The 19,418-nt window shown below is 29.9% G+C and overlaps 1 protein-coding gene across 2 annotated transcripts in view; it reads right to left on the reverse strand.

Moving 5' to 3' along the window:
• The window catches only part of LOC106457770 (ras-like GTP-binding protein Rho1), a 46,571-nt gene that overhangs the window by 5,299 nt on the left and 21,854 nt on the right, over window positions 1–19,418 (reverse strand). For both annotated transcript variants that reach the window (XM_022383791.1, XM_013917213.2), the window contains exons 2-3: window positions 7,227–7,396; window positions 285–485 (exon numbers count right to left, since the gene is read on the reverse strand). In XM_022383791.1, the coding sequence (XP_022239499.1) occupies window positions 285–485; window positions 7,227–7,396 (371 nt within the window). The remainder of the gene's footprint in view (window positions 1–284; window positions 486–7,226; window positions 7,397–19,418) is intronic.

Here is a 19,418-nt window from a genome sequence, read left to right on the forward strand (position 1 = left end):
TATATATATATATATATATATATATATACATACTGTAAGACACATACACACACACACACACACACACACACATCAGGAAACCAATATACTATGCACATAAGCGAGACATTATACAATGCTGTATTGAACAACACACACTAGAAACCATTTTCTTTTAATTAAAATCATGGTGCCTATCACTTGGTTGATGGATGTTGTACTAGTGACAAACATGGTGTTTGATATGACAACAGAAACTTTAATGTTTGTTATGATAAAAAGACATGACTATTTTTTATACACACCTTTTTGTTTCCTACTAAAATGATAGGCACATTAGGACAAAAATGTCTAACTTCTGGCGTCCACTTCTCAGGAATATTCTCCAAGCTGTCAGGACTATCAATACTGAAACACATAAGGATAACATCCGTGTCAGGATAGGACAGAGGTCGTAGGCGATCATAATCTTCTTGTCCAGCTGTATCCCAGAGTGCTAGTTCAACCTACAAAAAAAAAAAGAAGACAATAAAGCAAATATTTTTATAAACATATTAAGATCAGCATTAAGCAGATATGATAACCTTAGAAACAAAGTGTATAGAAACAAAAATTGCAAACAAATGTTCACATGAATTAACGTAGTAACACATTCATATTTGTAGAAAATCATAAACAAGTTAACTTGGAGCATATTTTACACCTTTCAACATGTGATACATGTGTCAACTGACATCCATATGTGATCAAATCATTAGGAAGTCTGTAAGAATAGTAATGTAACATCATTATCATTCATTCTTAAGTATTATCATAAGAGTTCTCACCATCTTGCATAAAGCATACACTGATTATTCATTTGAATGTAATAGACAATTTTAAACTGATTTCAAGTGTTGTAGCAAACTTATTGTTTAAAATGTATACAAATGAAAATTTTAGTAAGTAGTAACCAAGTAAATTCTTTGTTAGTTTTATCTTTAAGTGTTTTGGTAATTAAATGGTGATGATCATGTGAGTTTAAACAGAGGTATGCAAGTATTCATTAGTTTAAAATAAAATTATGTACACTCAGTTTATCTAATCCTTAAAAGTTAAAAGCATCAAATTAGTAAAACACACACACACACGTCATAAAAAATCATTTGTCTGCTATATAATCAAAGTGTACAGCCTTAATGAAAACTGTCAGGTCAAATATAGAAAAATGGCTGAGCACATAATTAATGTATTCAGTGAATTATGTTTATCTATTTCAGTATTGATAATTCTTGCAAGAGAACACTTTTGTTTTTTCTTTATGGTTCAGTTAATTAGTAGATATAAAACAAAACCGAATTTTAACTTTATTCAAGCAGTATCTTATGTTAATACAAGTTTTGCACAATAAAACAAAATTAAAAAACATTGTAGGATTTTAGAAGCATAAGTGTCCACTATACATGTAAAAATGTTGTAACAAATGTATCATTTTCAATTTCAAAAGCATAATAAATCCTCTTAATTTTGACATATAGCACTAAACACATGAAATTTTGAGCTACAAACTTGAACTCACTGTTCTTATTACATGTTATAAACTGTTCATACTATACCATTATGATTTAATTCTCTTTCATAGGTATTAAAATTAAAGGAATAACTCAGTGTCATGGCAATATTAAATGATTTTACAATTAAATATTTCATGGTCCTTTATTGCAATAAAGAACAATAACAACAGAAGTATGAATAGAAAGTTGCTTCTCCAGGGCTAGAATATATACATTATTTTTGTTACCAGTGGTTGGGATACTGCAAAACAACAAACAAGTATCAGGTTTATGCCTATACTGATAATAGTGAATCAAAAAATTGTACATCAGAAACAAGCTTTTTTTTTTTATTGAGAGGCTAGATTATTTTACTTTGATTGTGATTTGGTATATATGATCAATGAAATCCCATCTTTACTAATGTTAACTAACAACACACAAATAAAGTTTTTATATTCCAGAATCATTTTATGAAAAAAATTAATATCAACAAAAATTAGTAAATATATTATGTAGAAATGTTTTAATCACTGCTAGATAATTTACCTCTTGTATAAAATGCATGGCTATGCCAGTGTTCGAGCTTATGACAAATTGTTTTTTGCAGTCAGGAATACGGTAGTTTTCTAGTGATTGTATAATATATATTGCCAGAAAATATACTCTGACTGTTCAGACCAAGTGAAAACAACTATTAGGCATGTGGGAGAATACTGTAGGAATATGCTGGATTCTCAAAAAAATGAATAAACACAAATAAAATTACACATGTATATTTTATGCCAATGTATGTCTCAGATGAGCCCCTGCACAATGCATGAAGGCATCCAATCCCGTTTAGCCTATTGTTTTTTGCAAACTATACAGTATGTTCCCTACACCACCAGTTTAATAACATTGGAAACATAAGTCACTGCAAGTCACATGTTTGTAGTTGGTAGTTATATCCCTAATCTTCTGAATCTTAGAAAATGTGTTTCATTACAATTACAACCCAACTTCAAATATTTAAATAAATTAATAGTAAAACACTAATGAAAGTGTCCAATACTTAAGTAACTTAATATTCAAAAGATGAACATTATCAATCATATGTAAAAACTTCTGTTCACAGACAAGACATATGTGGCTTATCATACGTAAAAACTTCTGTTCACAGACAAAACATGTGGCTTTTGACTGATGACTCACAGTGATTTTATGTCCTGAACTAATACCCTATTATCCTTCAGAGAAACATCATGAGAATCCCAGCTTGGATAAAACTGATGTCATAATCTTATATAAAGTGTTCTGCATCACATGATATAAAGTTGTTAATCCATGAAATCAGAAAGTTACTGCAAATAATAAATCTGTTCTGCTTGGCTGTCTCAAATTAAAGTCTAAAAAATATTCCTACCCTTCTTTATGTTACAATATCATATATTTCTAAACCAAACACTGAAAAGTACCATGGAAAACATGAATCATGATAACGTGTGATTCATGAAGCATGAAATACACTTGCCAGTATTATCATCCTAGAAACTTTGCTTCCTTACAGAACTGGCCTCAATACACATTTAGCCACAGTTTATAGCTCTCAGTAATTAGGACTCGCATGACACAGATAATTACATATAGATTTACTTGAACATTAAAACAATGTTGCTCAAGTCTTCTTTTTTAATATAGATACATACATTTTCCATGATCTTGCTTAATAAAAAAAGCTGAGAAATATGCAGAGATAACAAACTTGTTTAAAGGAAAACTAAATCTGAAAAAATGGGAAACTGGAATGTTTATATATTGTTAACCATAAAGTTACGCAAGGGGATATCTGTGCTTTGCAACCACAAGTATCAAAACCCAGTTTTTAGCCATGTGACCCCTAAGGCTTACCACTGAGCCACCGAAAGGTGGAAAAGTGGGGTCTGCCCGATGCCTTGTATGTGTTTTAAGGCAGTGTTCCAGCAGAAGTTCCGGGAGATTAACTCCAAACCAAAATTAATGAGTGCCTAAATTGTATCACCAAACATATCTTTTTTTACATCTTCTTTCAGCATTTTAACAAAGTTTGAGAAAAAAAGAAGATCACATCAAGTAATAATATTTTAAGTAATACATGAAAAATAAAAATAATATGACAATGTAAATATCCTGAAGTTACCACACTTATAACAAATTACAATTCTATTTGATGATTTTATATACATCCACATTTTCTTAGAAATAGATGAAACACCTAACTTTCCCATTTTTGGTTTGTTCTGAAAGTGTCACACCTGAGCTCAATCTTAACTAATGTATTAAAAACAATCATTTGAATGAAAACAATCATATAATCCTCATTATTGCATTTAGTGATTGACAGGGGAATTAAAAGTAGACTCTACATAATGGGCAACCGGGACAACATACACAAAAATCAGGAGTAGATTTTAGAATCTCAGCATGTTATGTGCACTATATTTTCTAGCCAATATCACAAACAGCATGATGAAAGCTTCTCTTACACTTTATTATTGTCTTTCTTTACTTCAAGTGTCATCTACCATATACTTATAGAGGACTATCGTCTAGAAACAGAGACATGGCATTGCAATCTTAATATTTCAGTACAAAATATCTTTATTAATATTAATGAAAACCAAGAAAATTTAATAAAGTATTCATTAACTTTACCATGATTTACTTTACTTGTTGACCTGATTCATGACATGAGTAAAATATGTTGGCAAGGAAACAAAGAATGAAGCAGACACAAAGCCTTCTTCAGAGATATTGATACAAACAAATACAGACAGCACATTTTGTATCCTCTTGAGAATTACTTCAATGGTTGTTGAGGAATGCATCCTCCTGATTAGTTGATATATCCTACCACCTCTGCTCTTCTCGCTGCACTAAACACCAGTGACCCAGCAACCTTAGCCAGACTAACAAATCCTTCTCTGTGGTTAGAGGTGACCTATGTAGCGATGTATGCAGTTTCAATGGTCCATCTCAATCTCTTATCATAACCCTTATGCAAAGTTTCTAGAGGTCACCTCTAACCATAGAGAAGGCTTTGTTAGTCTGGCTAAGGTCGCCAGGCCACTGGTGATTAGTGCAAGAAGGGCAGAGATATATCAACCAACCAGGCGGATGCATTCCTCAGCAACAAACGAGGTAATCCACAAGAGGGTACATAATATGCTGTCTGTATTTGTTTGTATCATTATCTCTGAAGAAAGCTTTGTGTTGAAAAAATGTAAGAGAAGTGAATAAAAACTTTCTGCTTCATTCTGTGTTTCCTTGCCAACATATTTCACTTTACTTGTACACTACGTTGTTATGACACCATCATGTACAAGTCATTAACTGAGATATATTCTACATCTTATATACTTGTCGTTTCTCAGATATACACTAGCAAATCAAATTTGTCACAAGTATTACACTTTAACCTGCAAATTTCCTAAAACAAAATGTTAACTTAGGAAATTTATCACAATAATTTCACACGTTAAATATTACTACAAGCATATTTTTATGGAACTTTTAGCACTAACATGGCCATTATGTCAAAAACAATAAAACAATGTAATGCAAATTAAGATTCAAAATGAGAGTCTAACTGCAGCATTAATTAATTATTCTTTTGTACATATAATTATTACTTTATGACCAACTATTACTAGATGTTACTAACCTTCATGTTACAAATGAAATTTATACAGTTAATAACATAGAATAAGCTAATTTCTCAAGATACTTATTTCCAGCTGATCAGAAATGAGGGTATTAAGAAACAAAAGATAGTTCGCTATTTTGAGAAAATTAACTTTGCCCATTTTTAAAACTCAAAATCCAAAAGCTGAAACAGTAAAAATATATGTATAGTTAGAAGACTATACCTTGAATTGGGCCATTCGTCAGTGCTATTCACTTCAGAAACATTTCAATGGACAACAATAACTTATCAATGTTTTAATTCATTCTCATACAAAAAATAAGCTGAGAAACAAAATAATACAATAACAATTACTTAAAAGCTTTAGTTAGTCCTTTTATCTTAGTTCTAGAACTAATTAAACATAATTGTGTGCACTTATATTAGCATTTCAATAGAGATCTTTGGTTCCAACACTAACCTTTTTTTTTTTTTTTTACTAATGACTTTTGGTTTGGGATTTATTTTGTTATATATTTTACTTTAGATTCAAGTGTATGTACTGAATAGTGATGAGCAACTTAACTGATTACCTATGAGAAGCAACTACATAGATTAGTAACATAAGCTAATTGATTAATTGAAATTCTGATTACATCAATTGTTCCCAAGACAATAGACTAATCAAAAATAGTGCTTCCTATTGTTCCTGTTTCTGATTTTCCCTTCCTGCAATTGATTAATCGAAATTAGGGTTATCAATTATTACCATTTCCAATTATTCCAAGTATCCAAGTAATTGAAATATTGCCACCAAACTTGCTTGCTCTGTCTTTGTTACTGAAAAGGTATTAATGCTATCTTCCACTGTCAGTAGTTTTAAACTGTTGACTAGAGGGAAGGCTATTGGCTGGCAATACCCACAGTCACTTTTTTTTGTTGAATTTTGGTACTGCTAACTAAAGGGAAGGAAACTGTATGGTAGCACTACTACAAACTTATTTTTTCTGCTTGTATGTTCCATGGTTTAAGGAGTAATGTACTAATCAATTAATTGAATGTAATCAATTAATGTGGCCATTGATTAATTGATTAGCAAGTACCATCAATCAACCAGCTCTAGTACTGAGAGAAAAGTCAGATGTGAAAAAATCAGTAAAGAAACAGACAAACTAAAATACACTAAATTAAAACAATTTTTTGATTTCTATATGAAATTATGACTAACTTCTCACAATACCTTGTTTTTCTCTGACTAACCAACAAAGTTCTTGTAGACTTCAATCTATTACAAAATCAACATAATGGAATATATCACATTCATTTGTAATACTACATGAAAGAAAGTGGTTGCATCTTTCACAAAAGTATTTTTCTCCCCTTCACAATAGAAATTTTGAAAAAATAATTTTTGTCAAAAACATTTTTAATTCAACAGCATTATTTTCCAATAGGAACTAGAAATAACAGATTTTCCTTAGCTGAAATGTTGGTCCTTTTTCATTTCAACTTAAACCTGTCTCTTATTTAGCTAATTTATTTATCCACATAAATCAATATGAATTACTCTAACTTACTGTTACACAGAAGCAGTTATGGTTAATACTACACAACCTTCCCTCACAAAAAAAGAGGTAACAAAAAAAATTAAGTATACTATGAATAATGAGTTGAAAATTGAAGGAGAAGAATAAAAACACATTTGCAAAATGGGGATTTTTCATGTTTCAACAATCAAAGTCATATGAAAGCATGAGATACAGATTTAGATGAGCACTACTCACTTGGTACTCTCCCTTCCCCTACTAACCAGTTCACCTATTGTTTCACAGCATAACTCAGTATTATTTTCATGGAACATATGTGCAAGATTCTCTTCACTGAAAAATTTTGTTTTTTTCCCTCCATAGGTAAACATTCTATGACAGTTCTTTACATTAGTGTTACTTTACTAGTGTGTTACAATAAGCAAAATAAATCCTTAATAAATATTACCATGACAAAAATTTTATTAAGAATAAAATTAAGTTTTATGGTGCTTAAATCTATATAAAAAAGGGCTGTACACACACCTGCTTTCCATCAACCTCAATATCAGCAACATAATTTTCAAATACTGTAGGTACATACACCTCTGGGAATTGGTCTTTGCTGAACACAATTAGAAGACAGGTTTTACCACAGGCACCATCTCCAACAATCACTAGTTTCTTTCGGATGGTTGCCATTGTCTGGGTGCAATCTGGAATTAGATGAATAAATCAAGCATAACTAGTCAATAAATCTCATTTGGAGAGAATTTTCATGTATCATTTTCTGAGATAATGTTATAGCAGCTTACTACCCTGTTTGTAAATCTTCAACATACACACTAGGGGTTTGCTTTAGCTACAGATTATATACAACAGGTAACAAAATAGTTTTAATTAAAAAAAAGGTTTAATATTGTACCATAGCAAAGACTGATGATACATTTTATCACATCATTCTTTACTCTCGGTTTCTAACAGAGTTTGTTTACTAATTTATACCTGGACTATTCAGTTGTTTTACCAGACATTTGGTTTAGACAGCTATTAGTAACTATTCAGCACAAAAATAGTTTAAATTTTCATATCATTTATCAGGAACAATGTAACCAAAAACCTTTAAAGGAAGTTATAAGTAAACAAACTAAAACACGCAAGATCATTTAATAACTTTCTTAATGTAGAATATTAATAACACTAATTTAGATTTTTTGTGGATAAAGAATATAAAAATTAAGAACAAACTTAATTTTCAGTCACATGCTTTGTGTTTCTGTTCATATATCCATTTAATATGGATACTTTCAAAATACATAATCCTGTTTTCACATGTAATACAAACCTTATTAAAAATAACTCAATTAATTTTAGTATGATGAGTGTTACAATCTAATAAGGATTATCATAGTCTTTATTAGTCTAATTGAGTTTATTTTAACCTTACGTGAATGGCATTCTTGCTTGCACCAACCCCCATTTCTCTGTAGCTGCACACAGCAATGTTTACTATAATTTCAAGTTTACTCTGCATGTATTCACGAACTTTGGCAAGCTTTTAGTAAACATTACAAGTCTGTTGTACCAAAAAATTAGATTTTTAATAAAGTATTTACAAAAGATTTGATTGTGAACTTACAGAGTCAGTCTACTTAAAGACTGACTAGTCTAAATGCAAGTTATTTTTATGTTAAGAATAAAAATACTTTTCATTGTAGATTTTTCATATTTCACTTGCATAACCTCTAGAACCTCCTGAATGAATATCAAAATCTTTTTGCAGTAAAAATTTATTTTACCTGTTATTTTTCTACCCTAATACTAACTGTAGCAAAATCAACAATGAAAGATTAAAGTCAAAAGATGAAAAATATATGAAATAAATCTAAATTATCTTTGTCTTTATAGAATGACTGCACATTGTAACAAATAATTACACATTATCTACTTCTACTGCCAAACTCTTCAAATCTACCTTCATTTTGTTTTAATGGTTTACAGCTACACTTAGACACTCTCAGAGTGCATACGAAGCCATTTATCAGAGCACAAGTACCTAGGCTCTTGTTTTCTTACTCTCAGGCCCACGACAAAAATATATCCCAACATTTTGTAAAAATGATAATAGTAAATATAATTATTTATTTCAAATATGCAACATAGAACACAAAATATTATTATGAAGAAAAAATATAATGTCCTAACACTATTATAATTTAACTGGTTTTTCTAGTTAAATTATAAATAGGTTAAATAGATTCCAATTGTTGGTTCAGCTTATCTGAAAACAAATAATTAAAAACCTGTTGGTTATAAATAAATCAGCATAAAGTGTCCAAGAATTACTGACATTTTACTGAAACATAGGACATGATAGGAAAGCGTGGTATGTAGGTTTGACTTTGTTTATACCTCAGCAAAACAAGATTAGAGGCTATCAATTTACATTATGGCTTAGCAATATCTATACTACAATTGTGTAATTTGTGCCAAACTCAAAAAATCATACAAGGTTTGAAAGAAAATCTAAAATGGGCAATTTGGAGTAAAGAAATGTCACATGTCACAGAGAAGTGAAGATTGAGAATTTAAGTATTTCCTTTTAAAATTAAAACATAATAGCCAAATTTGAATTATATGCTACATTGCAATGCTAAGTTTATTTACATACACTGATAAAGTTGTTTAACTAAATTTTGAATGTATTTCTATAAAAAAGCTGTGACATGTGCTTCCTCTTCCTTACTGTACAAACACTTAATTTTTTACTAAATAAAGTCATCAACAATCCTACATTTTTAAAGTTATGGAATTTGAGATAAAATGCAATAACAGTAGCCACTCTTTACTTTGTGGAAACAATTAGGTTCTCTTTTCCTCATAAATATTACCGTTTTCTTAGAACAGATGCTCACTATACACACTTCTGGCTGAGGCTGATATGAATCTTCATACTAACTAAATTAGTATTGAAAATGTGTCTTTTGTTTAGTATCCATCAATAGACTACATTTACCCTTTAAAATTAAGTTCACTAGTGACTTCACTTTCTTTGTCATGACCTGTGACCACTAAACATAGAACAGTAACAAAAGAAGTAAAGCAAATAATTATCTCTTCTAGTTACAACATTTGCACTCAGTTGCTGCTTGACGTAGGTTGCTAAGCTTTTAAAAATTTTGCATGTGGAGGATATGAAACAAAATTTTCTTTATGTTTTATATATACATTTGAATAACTAAAAAATCATAAATTACTACATCATTACTATAGAATTCCACTATAATTTATTAAGCTTAGTAACTAAAATGTATTTTAGTCTAACAAAATATGAAATTTCGAGCAGACTAAAGACATACCCTACCTCGTTGAAATATTAGTTCAAAAGAAAGAAATGGCACCAAGCCCATTAAAATGGCTGAGAAAGCCACTAGGAGTACATTCTGAGCTTCCGATTGGTTATTCATGTCATATATAGAAGTGTATATAAGGGAGCATTTCCAAAAATGGAAAGAGGCAGGCAGGGTGCCACTGTGTTTGATTTATTACATGAGCAATATCTTAACAAACAGAAAAGATTGGACCTTCTTATTTTATATTCTAGCTTTTCAATATCAGTAATTTGAGTTTCTAATTCGTACGAAACTATAGACTTAGTATTTTGACTTCACGAACATCTAATTTGAACTAGTGCTGCATTCAACATACCGTGCGAGACAAAAAAAAAAATAAAAAAAATCTATGTTTATCTGTGTTTTTAATATTTACTTTTAAGTTAAGAAATTGAGTAATGTATATTACTAAAATTTGAATTATAATCTACAGTTTGATACCAAAGTTATTGACAAGTTTATGAAATAGTAGTTCAATAAAATTTTGAATGTGAGTCAACAAACAAGATGACAAAGGGTTAAAGTGAGGACCCAACAAAACAGCTGAAGTAAACTAAAGATTGCTTTATATTCCAGGAAATCTACTTTCAAGCTCTTCTCTCAAAGATGCTTTTATTGTTACCAGTCCACAATGGCTCATGTTAACCTTTGTGAAATAGCTATGAAGAGCAACCACAACTAAGATAACTTTCAAAATCACCGAGTCCACAAAATTAATTGTTTTTAGTAATTTCTTCAAATAGTTGTAGCAATTCCAAACATTTTTACAATGTGGATCATTGACTTTTTGTTATGGCTGGTGATGATGATGTCAGAGGCATGTTGTTATCTTATGTTACAAAAGCCTTTCCAGTAGGTATAGGTTGAATTCCATCTTATCTGCACATCTTGTACAAATTTCCTTTGAAGCATATTTACATAATTTTTTATAGCCATTAATTTTGACCATAGTGGAGATGAGTGGTTGAAATTTGAAAAAAATATTTCTTCTGGCTGTTATGAGATCAATTTTAGCACACTCAAGATTCTCATTAGGAGATGACTACCAGCGAGGTTCATTAGATTCTGTTCAAACTTTGGGAATAATTCCAGTAAAAAAGGTTAATTATTCAATAGCCTTAATTAGAAAATAAATACTTCATTAGGGCTAGCACAGGTCATAAAACTCCTGGAAAGTCATGGAATTTTATAAGCAAATTTTTTGGTACTGGAATCTTGGATAATCAGTGGTTTTTAAATTAGTTCCTGGAATAGTGCTTGGAAGTGTACCTCCATTGCTCTTACATCCCCCATCTTTATTGACAACAAGCCATACCATTGTTGTTTTTTTCGGTTTCATGAAAAATGATCTCTGGTAAATATGACCCATAAAATGGGAAATATACTGTCTTAGCAATTCAGACTGTTTACAGTTTATGTACTTTGTATCTCCATACAGGAGTGAACAGGTGTCGTGTGACTGTTGTTCGAATGATATTGTTAGTTCAAAATATGCTGAAAACTCGTATGTAAAGTTGTTGATAGGATAAAAAACATTTCTAATTTCATCTTCAACTTAAACTCTTTAAAAATAGTTAACAACATTTCTAGCCAAAGTTTTCCATTTATTATTGCCTAGAATTAGTTATTAAAAAATGAGATGCAAATCCAAATGGCTAAAATATAAAAGAATGAATGTCACAAACTTCTATGAGTAAAATAGCCAAGTATTTGACACTAAAGACAGTCCATCAAATTATATTTGATTAGGTCTTCATTATTTTTACAGTGATCCATCTTGGTCAGGATATTTTAAGTGAAATTTTGAGCCCCATAACTAAATATTTCTGGAGCAATCAGGACTGTCAATATAGTATTGTGATTATTGTTATTAACATTATTTCACCTGTGTGTGTGGTTTTATAAGTTGCTTCTTTTAGATTTAAAATGAGCAAAATTCTTTAAAAACTGATCCATAAAGTTTCCAGTTCTTTGTTTGGTGAAACTGCAGCAATAAACTGCAAAAACATTTTAAAATAACTGAAAACCATGAGATATACGACATTCTTAATGATGAGTGACAATATGAGTGGTCTCAGTTACAACATGAGCATAGTATTTAAGAGAAAGATGTCATCAAACTAAAGAATTCATCAGTACTTTGCTCAGTAACACATGGTTATTTAGAAATTTTTTTATTGGCTTTGATATTTTCTTTTTTGAGTAAGATCATTCTTTTGTGTGCAAGTATAAATTATCTAAGATCAGTGTTTACACTGATTAGTTTTCCATAAGCTAATCAATTAATGTCATGAAAATAATCAAAATTTGCGTTTCCAGTTATTACCACTTTTGATTACTCCAACAATTGATTAATTGAAATTAACTCAATCGTCACAAAAATAACCAACTACACCAAATTAACTGAAACTATGATTAATTTTTACTGTCACAAAAATAATCAACTAATCAAAATTAAGCTTTTTGATTGTTACGAATATTCAAGTAATCAAAATATTGCCATTATGTTTGTTACTAAATGCATAGCACATAATTGGCAGATGGAAGAATGCTTTGTGATTTGAGGGTTTTGGGTTTAATTCCCATTGCAACTAAATTTATCTATCCTCTCTTTGTTATTGCAAAGCTACTAAGGCTATCTGCCACTAGTACTAATTCTGAACTGCTGATTGAAAGGAATGCAACTGACTTTTTCCGAATACTAACAATTTGTGGGAGACTAAGAGATTTGTTTTCATCACAGTAAGCACTGTTTAGGAGACATGCTGTTCTTACAACATATACTTGTCACAAAATCGATTTTTCATTGTTTGAAAATTATAATATTCATTAAAAATGTTTTTGTATTGTCGATGTCAAAAATAAATGAAAATGCAAGTACTACGGTGTACAAGTGATGACTTAAAAATACTTAAAACAGACATCCTGTTTACAAATGTTAAAATATTAATTTAGGTGTAGACTTTATAGTTTTTTTCTTAATATGGTTATAACTATTTAATTTAAATTACAAAGTTTGAAATGTTTGTTATTAAATATTTTACTTTCATATTCACTTTAGTAGAAATAAAGATATAAGCTTTGAAATTGTTGGATTATAACCTAGCTAAGTTACTCTGACATAATGATTTTGCAGGCTGTCTAATTAATTTTGCTATTAAAGTTATAAGCAGTGTGTAGTTATATCTTAAAAAAACAAAAAAAAAACAATGACAGTAATAAAAATTATATCAGTAATGCTAGCAGAAGTTACTTGACCCCCCCCCCCCTATTTCTTACAACATCCTGGATCACACCTGGATGGATCTCTTAACAGCATTGAACAAGTTGAAATATGCATGAATCATATTTCTTAAGAATGTTTAACACAAGTATTCCATATAATGAGTTTTGAAATTTCTCCATTTTATTTTATTTTAATAAACATCAGTATTATTTGTCAAAGATCATATATTGATTTTTGCACATGTTTTGAAAAATAATTTTAATTCCAACAGTGTAAGAAATATTCAATTAACTTACACATGATGTAGGCCTGCAGCTAAAACTAGTCATTTTTAAACATATTTTATTGTTTATATTTTTGGGTGATAAAGTTAATTAACTTTATAAAAAAATTTGTTCTTTGAAAGTATCACGAAGTAATGTTAATTTCCATGAACTAAAATTCAGTATTTCATTACAGCAGTCTTGTGGAAATTTGTAGGGAAAAACCCATAGAATGTATAAATCATATTATTTTAAGGTTGTTACAGGTTTAGTACTACTTTGCATGTATATTTTCATGTACAATGGTTCAGTATGAACAAAATGTACTGCTACATTATTATACCTGAAGACAGGATTTCCTTTAGTTTTTCATATACTTTCATCACAAATTTTTAGGACGATTCTATGCTAATTCTAAGTATTTAAACAGTTTTACCTCAGAAATATTTAGAATTTATATTTTGTCATATTCTGGCACATATTTATTGTAATTAATAAAGAAGAAAAATTAATATTTTCATTTCTGTACAGCTGCAGTTTTGCCTGTAAACACAACAACCTATTTGTTGATTTATTTTGGAATGTTTTTGCCCACCCCATAGAATAACTATTTTTACTACGAACCTATCACCCCTTGAAAATATATTATCCATTTCTTGATTTTTCAGCATTTCCCTTAGTTTTTGTACAGGCCTTGGTTGAAACCTTTCTATAATGTCACATCAAGTGGTTTAATCCTTTACTGACAAAACATAGTTTTGAAAACAACTATAAAAAAAGTTTAAATATGTTGGATAGAACAAGAATTAGACTATCACATTTTAATAAAGTATATATGTTTAAGAGGTGTTTTTCTTTTTTATAGTTTCTGAAAATATTCCTTTTGTAGTGAATTGTGAAAGTATTTGTGTGTTAAATTACATATTGAAAGTTACAGAAATTGTCTTCAATGAGAAGAATAAGATGAGATTAGGTAGGTAATCTCCTACAGTTTATAAACAGTGAATGAATAACAAAGAAAACTATTAAAAGATTAACACAGTAACAAATGTAGAATGTTTAAAGAAGGTTTTTCATCATTAGGTTAAAGTAGTTTACCCAGACAAAGGAATATACGTATAGTATGGAGTAAAGAAGCCACGTAACTGGAGTTTAACTAAGGCTTAATAAAGGTGTCTTGATGTTTTGTTCTTCATTTAAAATTATGATGTTTTTAATTTTTAATAAAAGCTAGTGAAAATTTAAGATGGTAAGCACATGCACATTTCTTTTTGCTTGCACAGGTTGTAGGGATGTGCTCTATTAACATATTACCAAATACCATTAATTGTCATGCTCTAGTTCACATCAAGAGTAAAAATACTTTTGTCTTGTCTACCAGAAAGTTTGCACATTGCATAACCTCAACATCCTCCTAAATGCATACCTAGTTTTCTCAGCATCCCTCAACGTTGTATCTGGTATTTTCTCTACTGTTGTGAAATCAGCAATATAATGTAACATGAAATGCTGACAATTCTGACACCGAATGCATAATACCATGTTCAATCGTACTCTGTACAAGGTTGAGGCATGCACACTTTACAACTACTTATAGTCTTGAGCACGCTTATTATTCAAGTAATTGTGCACTGGGGTAGTAACAATTTAACAAAACATTTGGAAAATTGGAACTGTCATAAAACTGGGCTATATCTATATGTAATGTACACATCGCGTGATACAAACATTGTCAAGAATTTTCAAAGAAGCTTGGACAATTATTAGTTTTTCTGTATGTACTAAATGTGCCTGAATATGTATGATGATAATATCTGAGTCTTATTTGTCAAATTCTTGAGGACATAGGCCCTAGGCAAATGTTGTGGCCTAGATTTTTAGTTATTAATGTTAGTTCAGTAGCTTACGTGACTTTGATGAAGCCATAGAACAATTTCCTAAATTCATACTTTTATTTGAACAGTTCTACCTTTTGAGCAAAAATAAGCAGAATATACAAGTCCACAATCATGAATTTTAATTTTATAACATTTAACAATGCAGTCCAGCTCTTATATTATATATTTTATGAATGAACATATAGTTAGGAGGCTGTATAATTTATTAACTGCCCCTTGCAACATTCAACTAAAGTTAATGGTTTAATTTATTTATTTCTTGTTTTCAATTTTATCAAACAATATTTAACTTCAATGACCCACATGCAGCCTAATTCAACTGAAATGATTATCACTGTAGTAAGCTTCTTAATAGATGTCAATTGAGTTATTTTTTACAGGGGACATACAAAATGGCATTCTAAAAGAAACAGCTGAAAATATCTTAAGGATAAAACTTTTAAAATGGCACCAGGAGGACTGAAAATTTGGAGTTTCTGGTGCCATTTATGACTTCAGAGGCTTATTTTAAATTTTGTACCCTGCAATGTTTCGTATTTCACTAACCTCAATGATATACTCCATGTAAACCCAGCCCAGTCACCACAGTCTATTTTAGTTTCTAATCTGCTTGAAATATTTTCAAGTTCCATAAAAGCATTTGAACACTAACTTTACATTTACAACATTTCTTAAAAGATGAAATCATGAAATATGTTTTTGCTTAATCAAGAAAAAACTTGTAACTCTGTATTCTTGTAACAAAATTACCCAAAGACTATCCGAGGAATCTCTTTAACTAGAAGATTCCCTTACTTTTAAATACAATATTATGGGTAAAGCATACAATGTAAAAGATAAAAATTAATTAGATTCTGGATTTGACTCAATCATATACAATTTGTAACAGGTAATATTAAAACTGTTTTAGTACAAAAAAATTTAAATATATGTATTATATACAAACCACTAAGCATTTCATGTTTGTCTGCAAAAATCTTGTTCAAAAGTCAATCTTAAAATTCAGATATTTAAACAGATATTTTTTTTATCAGCCTGTTAGATACTTAATAACTGCTGATACATTAACAATGTACTCTTGTTTTTAACAGCTTCTTGAGATTTTAATGTGGTATAGAGATTTATGTGAACAAAAGAGATTTAAAGTTTATTGAGCAACTCCAAAAATTGGTGTTAAAAAAAAATACCGTGTTGATTGTTAACAAGGCAGTGCAAGGACTGACTGTCATTTTCAGAGAATGCTTTAGTGCTACTTGTAGATTTAATCTTTTTTTTTCTGTCAAAATATTAAATAAATTTGGAATGTAGCATTCATTTAAGGTATTTAAAATGCACAAGTACCAGCTATTCAAATTATTAATACTTGAAAGAAACTGCACATACATCTACCTTATATATATATTTCTGCTTGGCTTCATAAAAACAAAGATTTTTATAAAACACAACATGTTTTGGCTATAGACCTACACTGCATCAGCTAGTTAGATGGGCAAATCATGTATATTCAGTTAACTGACACCTGATGTATTTTTTTTTCTAAGTTTAGTGAATAGGTCAGCCCAGATGTACCATGAAGTCCATTCTTGTCCTTAAATTTTATATTATAGCAAATTGTTTGAAAATGTCTTTTAGTACCCTCAGAAGAGCAAAACATTGTTTAAGTGATGTTTCTAAAGACCTGGTTATTTGTTAGCGCTGAACAAACTTCATTTTTAGAAAATTACTATGCAAGTTTATAAACAGCAAAGAACTAAAGTGAAAGCCATAACAGATTTATAACATTCATGATCTTAGAAAAACATTTAGGTTTAAGAAGTCTTGATAATAATGAATAAAAACCCTATAACCCGAGCACTTTTGAAAGGTGGACATTTCTTCAGAGGAAAGTTGGGAACAGTAATTTTAGAGAAGAAGTACATGTGTTTTTCTAAACACTACAAGTTAAACTTTTAGATTTATATCAGTCTTGCATAATTTGACAAAAATAAGAAAAGTAAATTTTGAAAGCTTCAGGACTATTTTTATATCAGAAACAATAAATACCAGATAGGTACTATAATATTATGTTACATGCAACAAAATTCTAAAAATTTAACACAATAATACTGAACAACTATCTACTTTATATCATAGAGAAAAAATAATTTTGGTCACAAAATATTTAGAAAAGTAGGACAATAGTAATAAATCAGGAAATACTGATACCATCAAATACATGACAATAAAGAAATATGGTGGTATGAAAATAATTCAAATCAGCAACACTTCACTTTACAGTAATGCAAAATTTTATAAAATGAAACTTCTAATAAAAATTTACTTTTTAAGATTTATGAGAGAAAATTATTTAGGACAGATTTCCAGAAACTTAAAAAATTTAATGTTTATTTTTTAGATGCAAATTGCATACCCAGTTCTGCCTATGGTGAAAGCCCAAAAGATATGATGAAAATCTACACGTAAAATTGAACTCTCAGTCCACAATAGGCTTTATTTTTGAGGCTCTTGTAATGTACTTTAAATGTCTTACCGTAAAAGTTTTTCAAGTTATTTTAAGGAGACCACACTTCTCCATCTTTTTTTCCTTGAAAACATGGAAAAAATGTAAAATTGGCTAAGAATGGGCAAAACCTCTGCAAGGATTTTTAGAGCATTCATTCTTTAAGAAAACTGTTGTAAGATGAATCAGAAGCAAGGAGGCGTAGAAGTCGAGTAGAGAAACTTGGCAGAAATGGCAAAGCAGTTGCATCACTTCTCATCCAAAGCAGCCCAGTTTACAGTACAGAAGTGACTAAGATTTCTACTGTCTGAATTTGGTACATTTAATGCATTAAGTTTAATAATAATTTTGAAACTTGCTTCTTTGGAAAACTAAATTCTATATCAAGAAGCAAGAAATGTCCTAAAAATATCTTAATTATGAAGTACTTCTCTAATTCAGGCTTAAAGGCTTATTTTAACACCAGTATGAACTGGACGTGAAATGGTGCGAATCAGAAAAAAGCAGAAAACTGAAATAGCAGAAATATTTTTATTCTCTGCACTGTAGCTGGTTATTTTAATATTGTATATTTTAGTTATTAAAGGAAACAAGTCAAAATGCTGAAAATTTTATTTACAATCTTTGACTTGTAGAGTTCTGTTGTGGTGCAAGTTTTGTTCAAACTCAACTATTTACAATGGCTAGTGCAGAAGTGATATGCATGTTATTCTATAAATTATTTTTAATTTTCAATAGTTTGGTCTGGATCAGCCAACTCACTTAAGAGGAGATGCATCCACAGACAAAGATTTCTTTGATAGTGGATAGTTACTGCACCAATAAGGTTTAATATGTATAGCACATATGTGAAGAACACCTGATTCTTATACTCAGCTCTGCTAAGCCAAGCTTGGCAGAGCTGTATAATGCAAATACTACACTTTTAAAACTGAACCCATACAAAAAAAACTTGGAAGAATAAACTTTCACAATATAATCAGATAGTGCAAGTCTCACCAAATGTAATTTAAACGTCACACTTGTTCAATCTAAATTCAACTTATTAAACTATTAAGGACAAAATTTGTTTTTATACCAAATACTGTATCATTAGTAACTATGAATATAAAAGGAAAGTGGCCACACCCACACAGTTGTAACTATGTTTCCTACACAATGACAGTTAATACATGTATTGACAAACATTTAATTATATTAACCCTTTCGAGACAGGTCACAGGTGAAAGGCCATGTCATCTCATTTGTTGACTCGTATTCAAAATTTTATTGAACTACTATTTCATGAATTTATGTCAATAACTTTGGTATCAAACTGTAGATAATTCAAATTTTAGTACTGTATATTATTCAATTTCTTAATTTAAAAGCCAATATTAAAAACACAGATAAACATTGATTTTTGTTGTATCACGTGGTATGTTGAATGCAGCACTGGTTCAAATTAGATGTTTGTGAA

This window comes from Limulus polyphemus, unplaced genomic scaffold (assembly GCF_000517525.1).
Source record: "Limulus polyphemus unplaced genomic scaffold, Limulus_polyphemus-2.1.2 Scaffold371, whole genome shotgun sequence".
Lineage (NCBI taxonomy): Eukaryota > Metazoa > Arthropoda > Merostomata > Xiphosura > Limulidae > Limulus > Limulus polyphemus.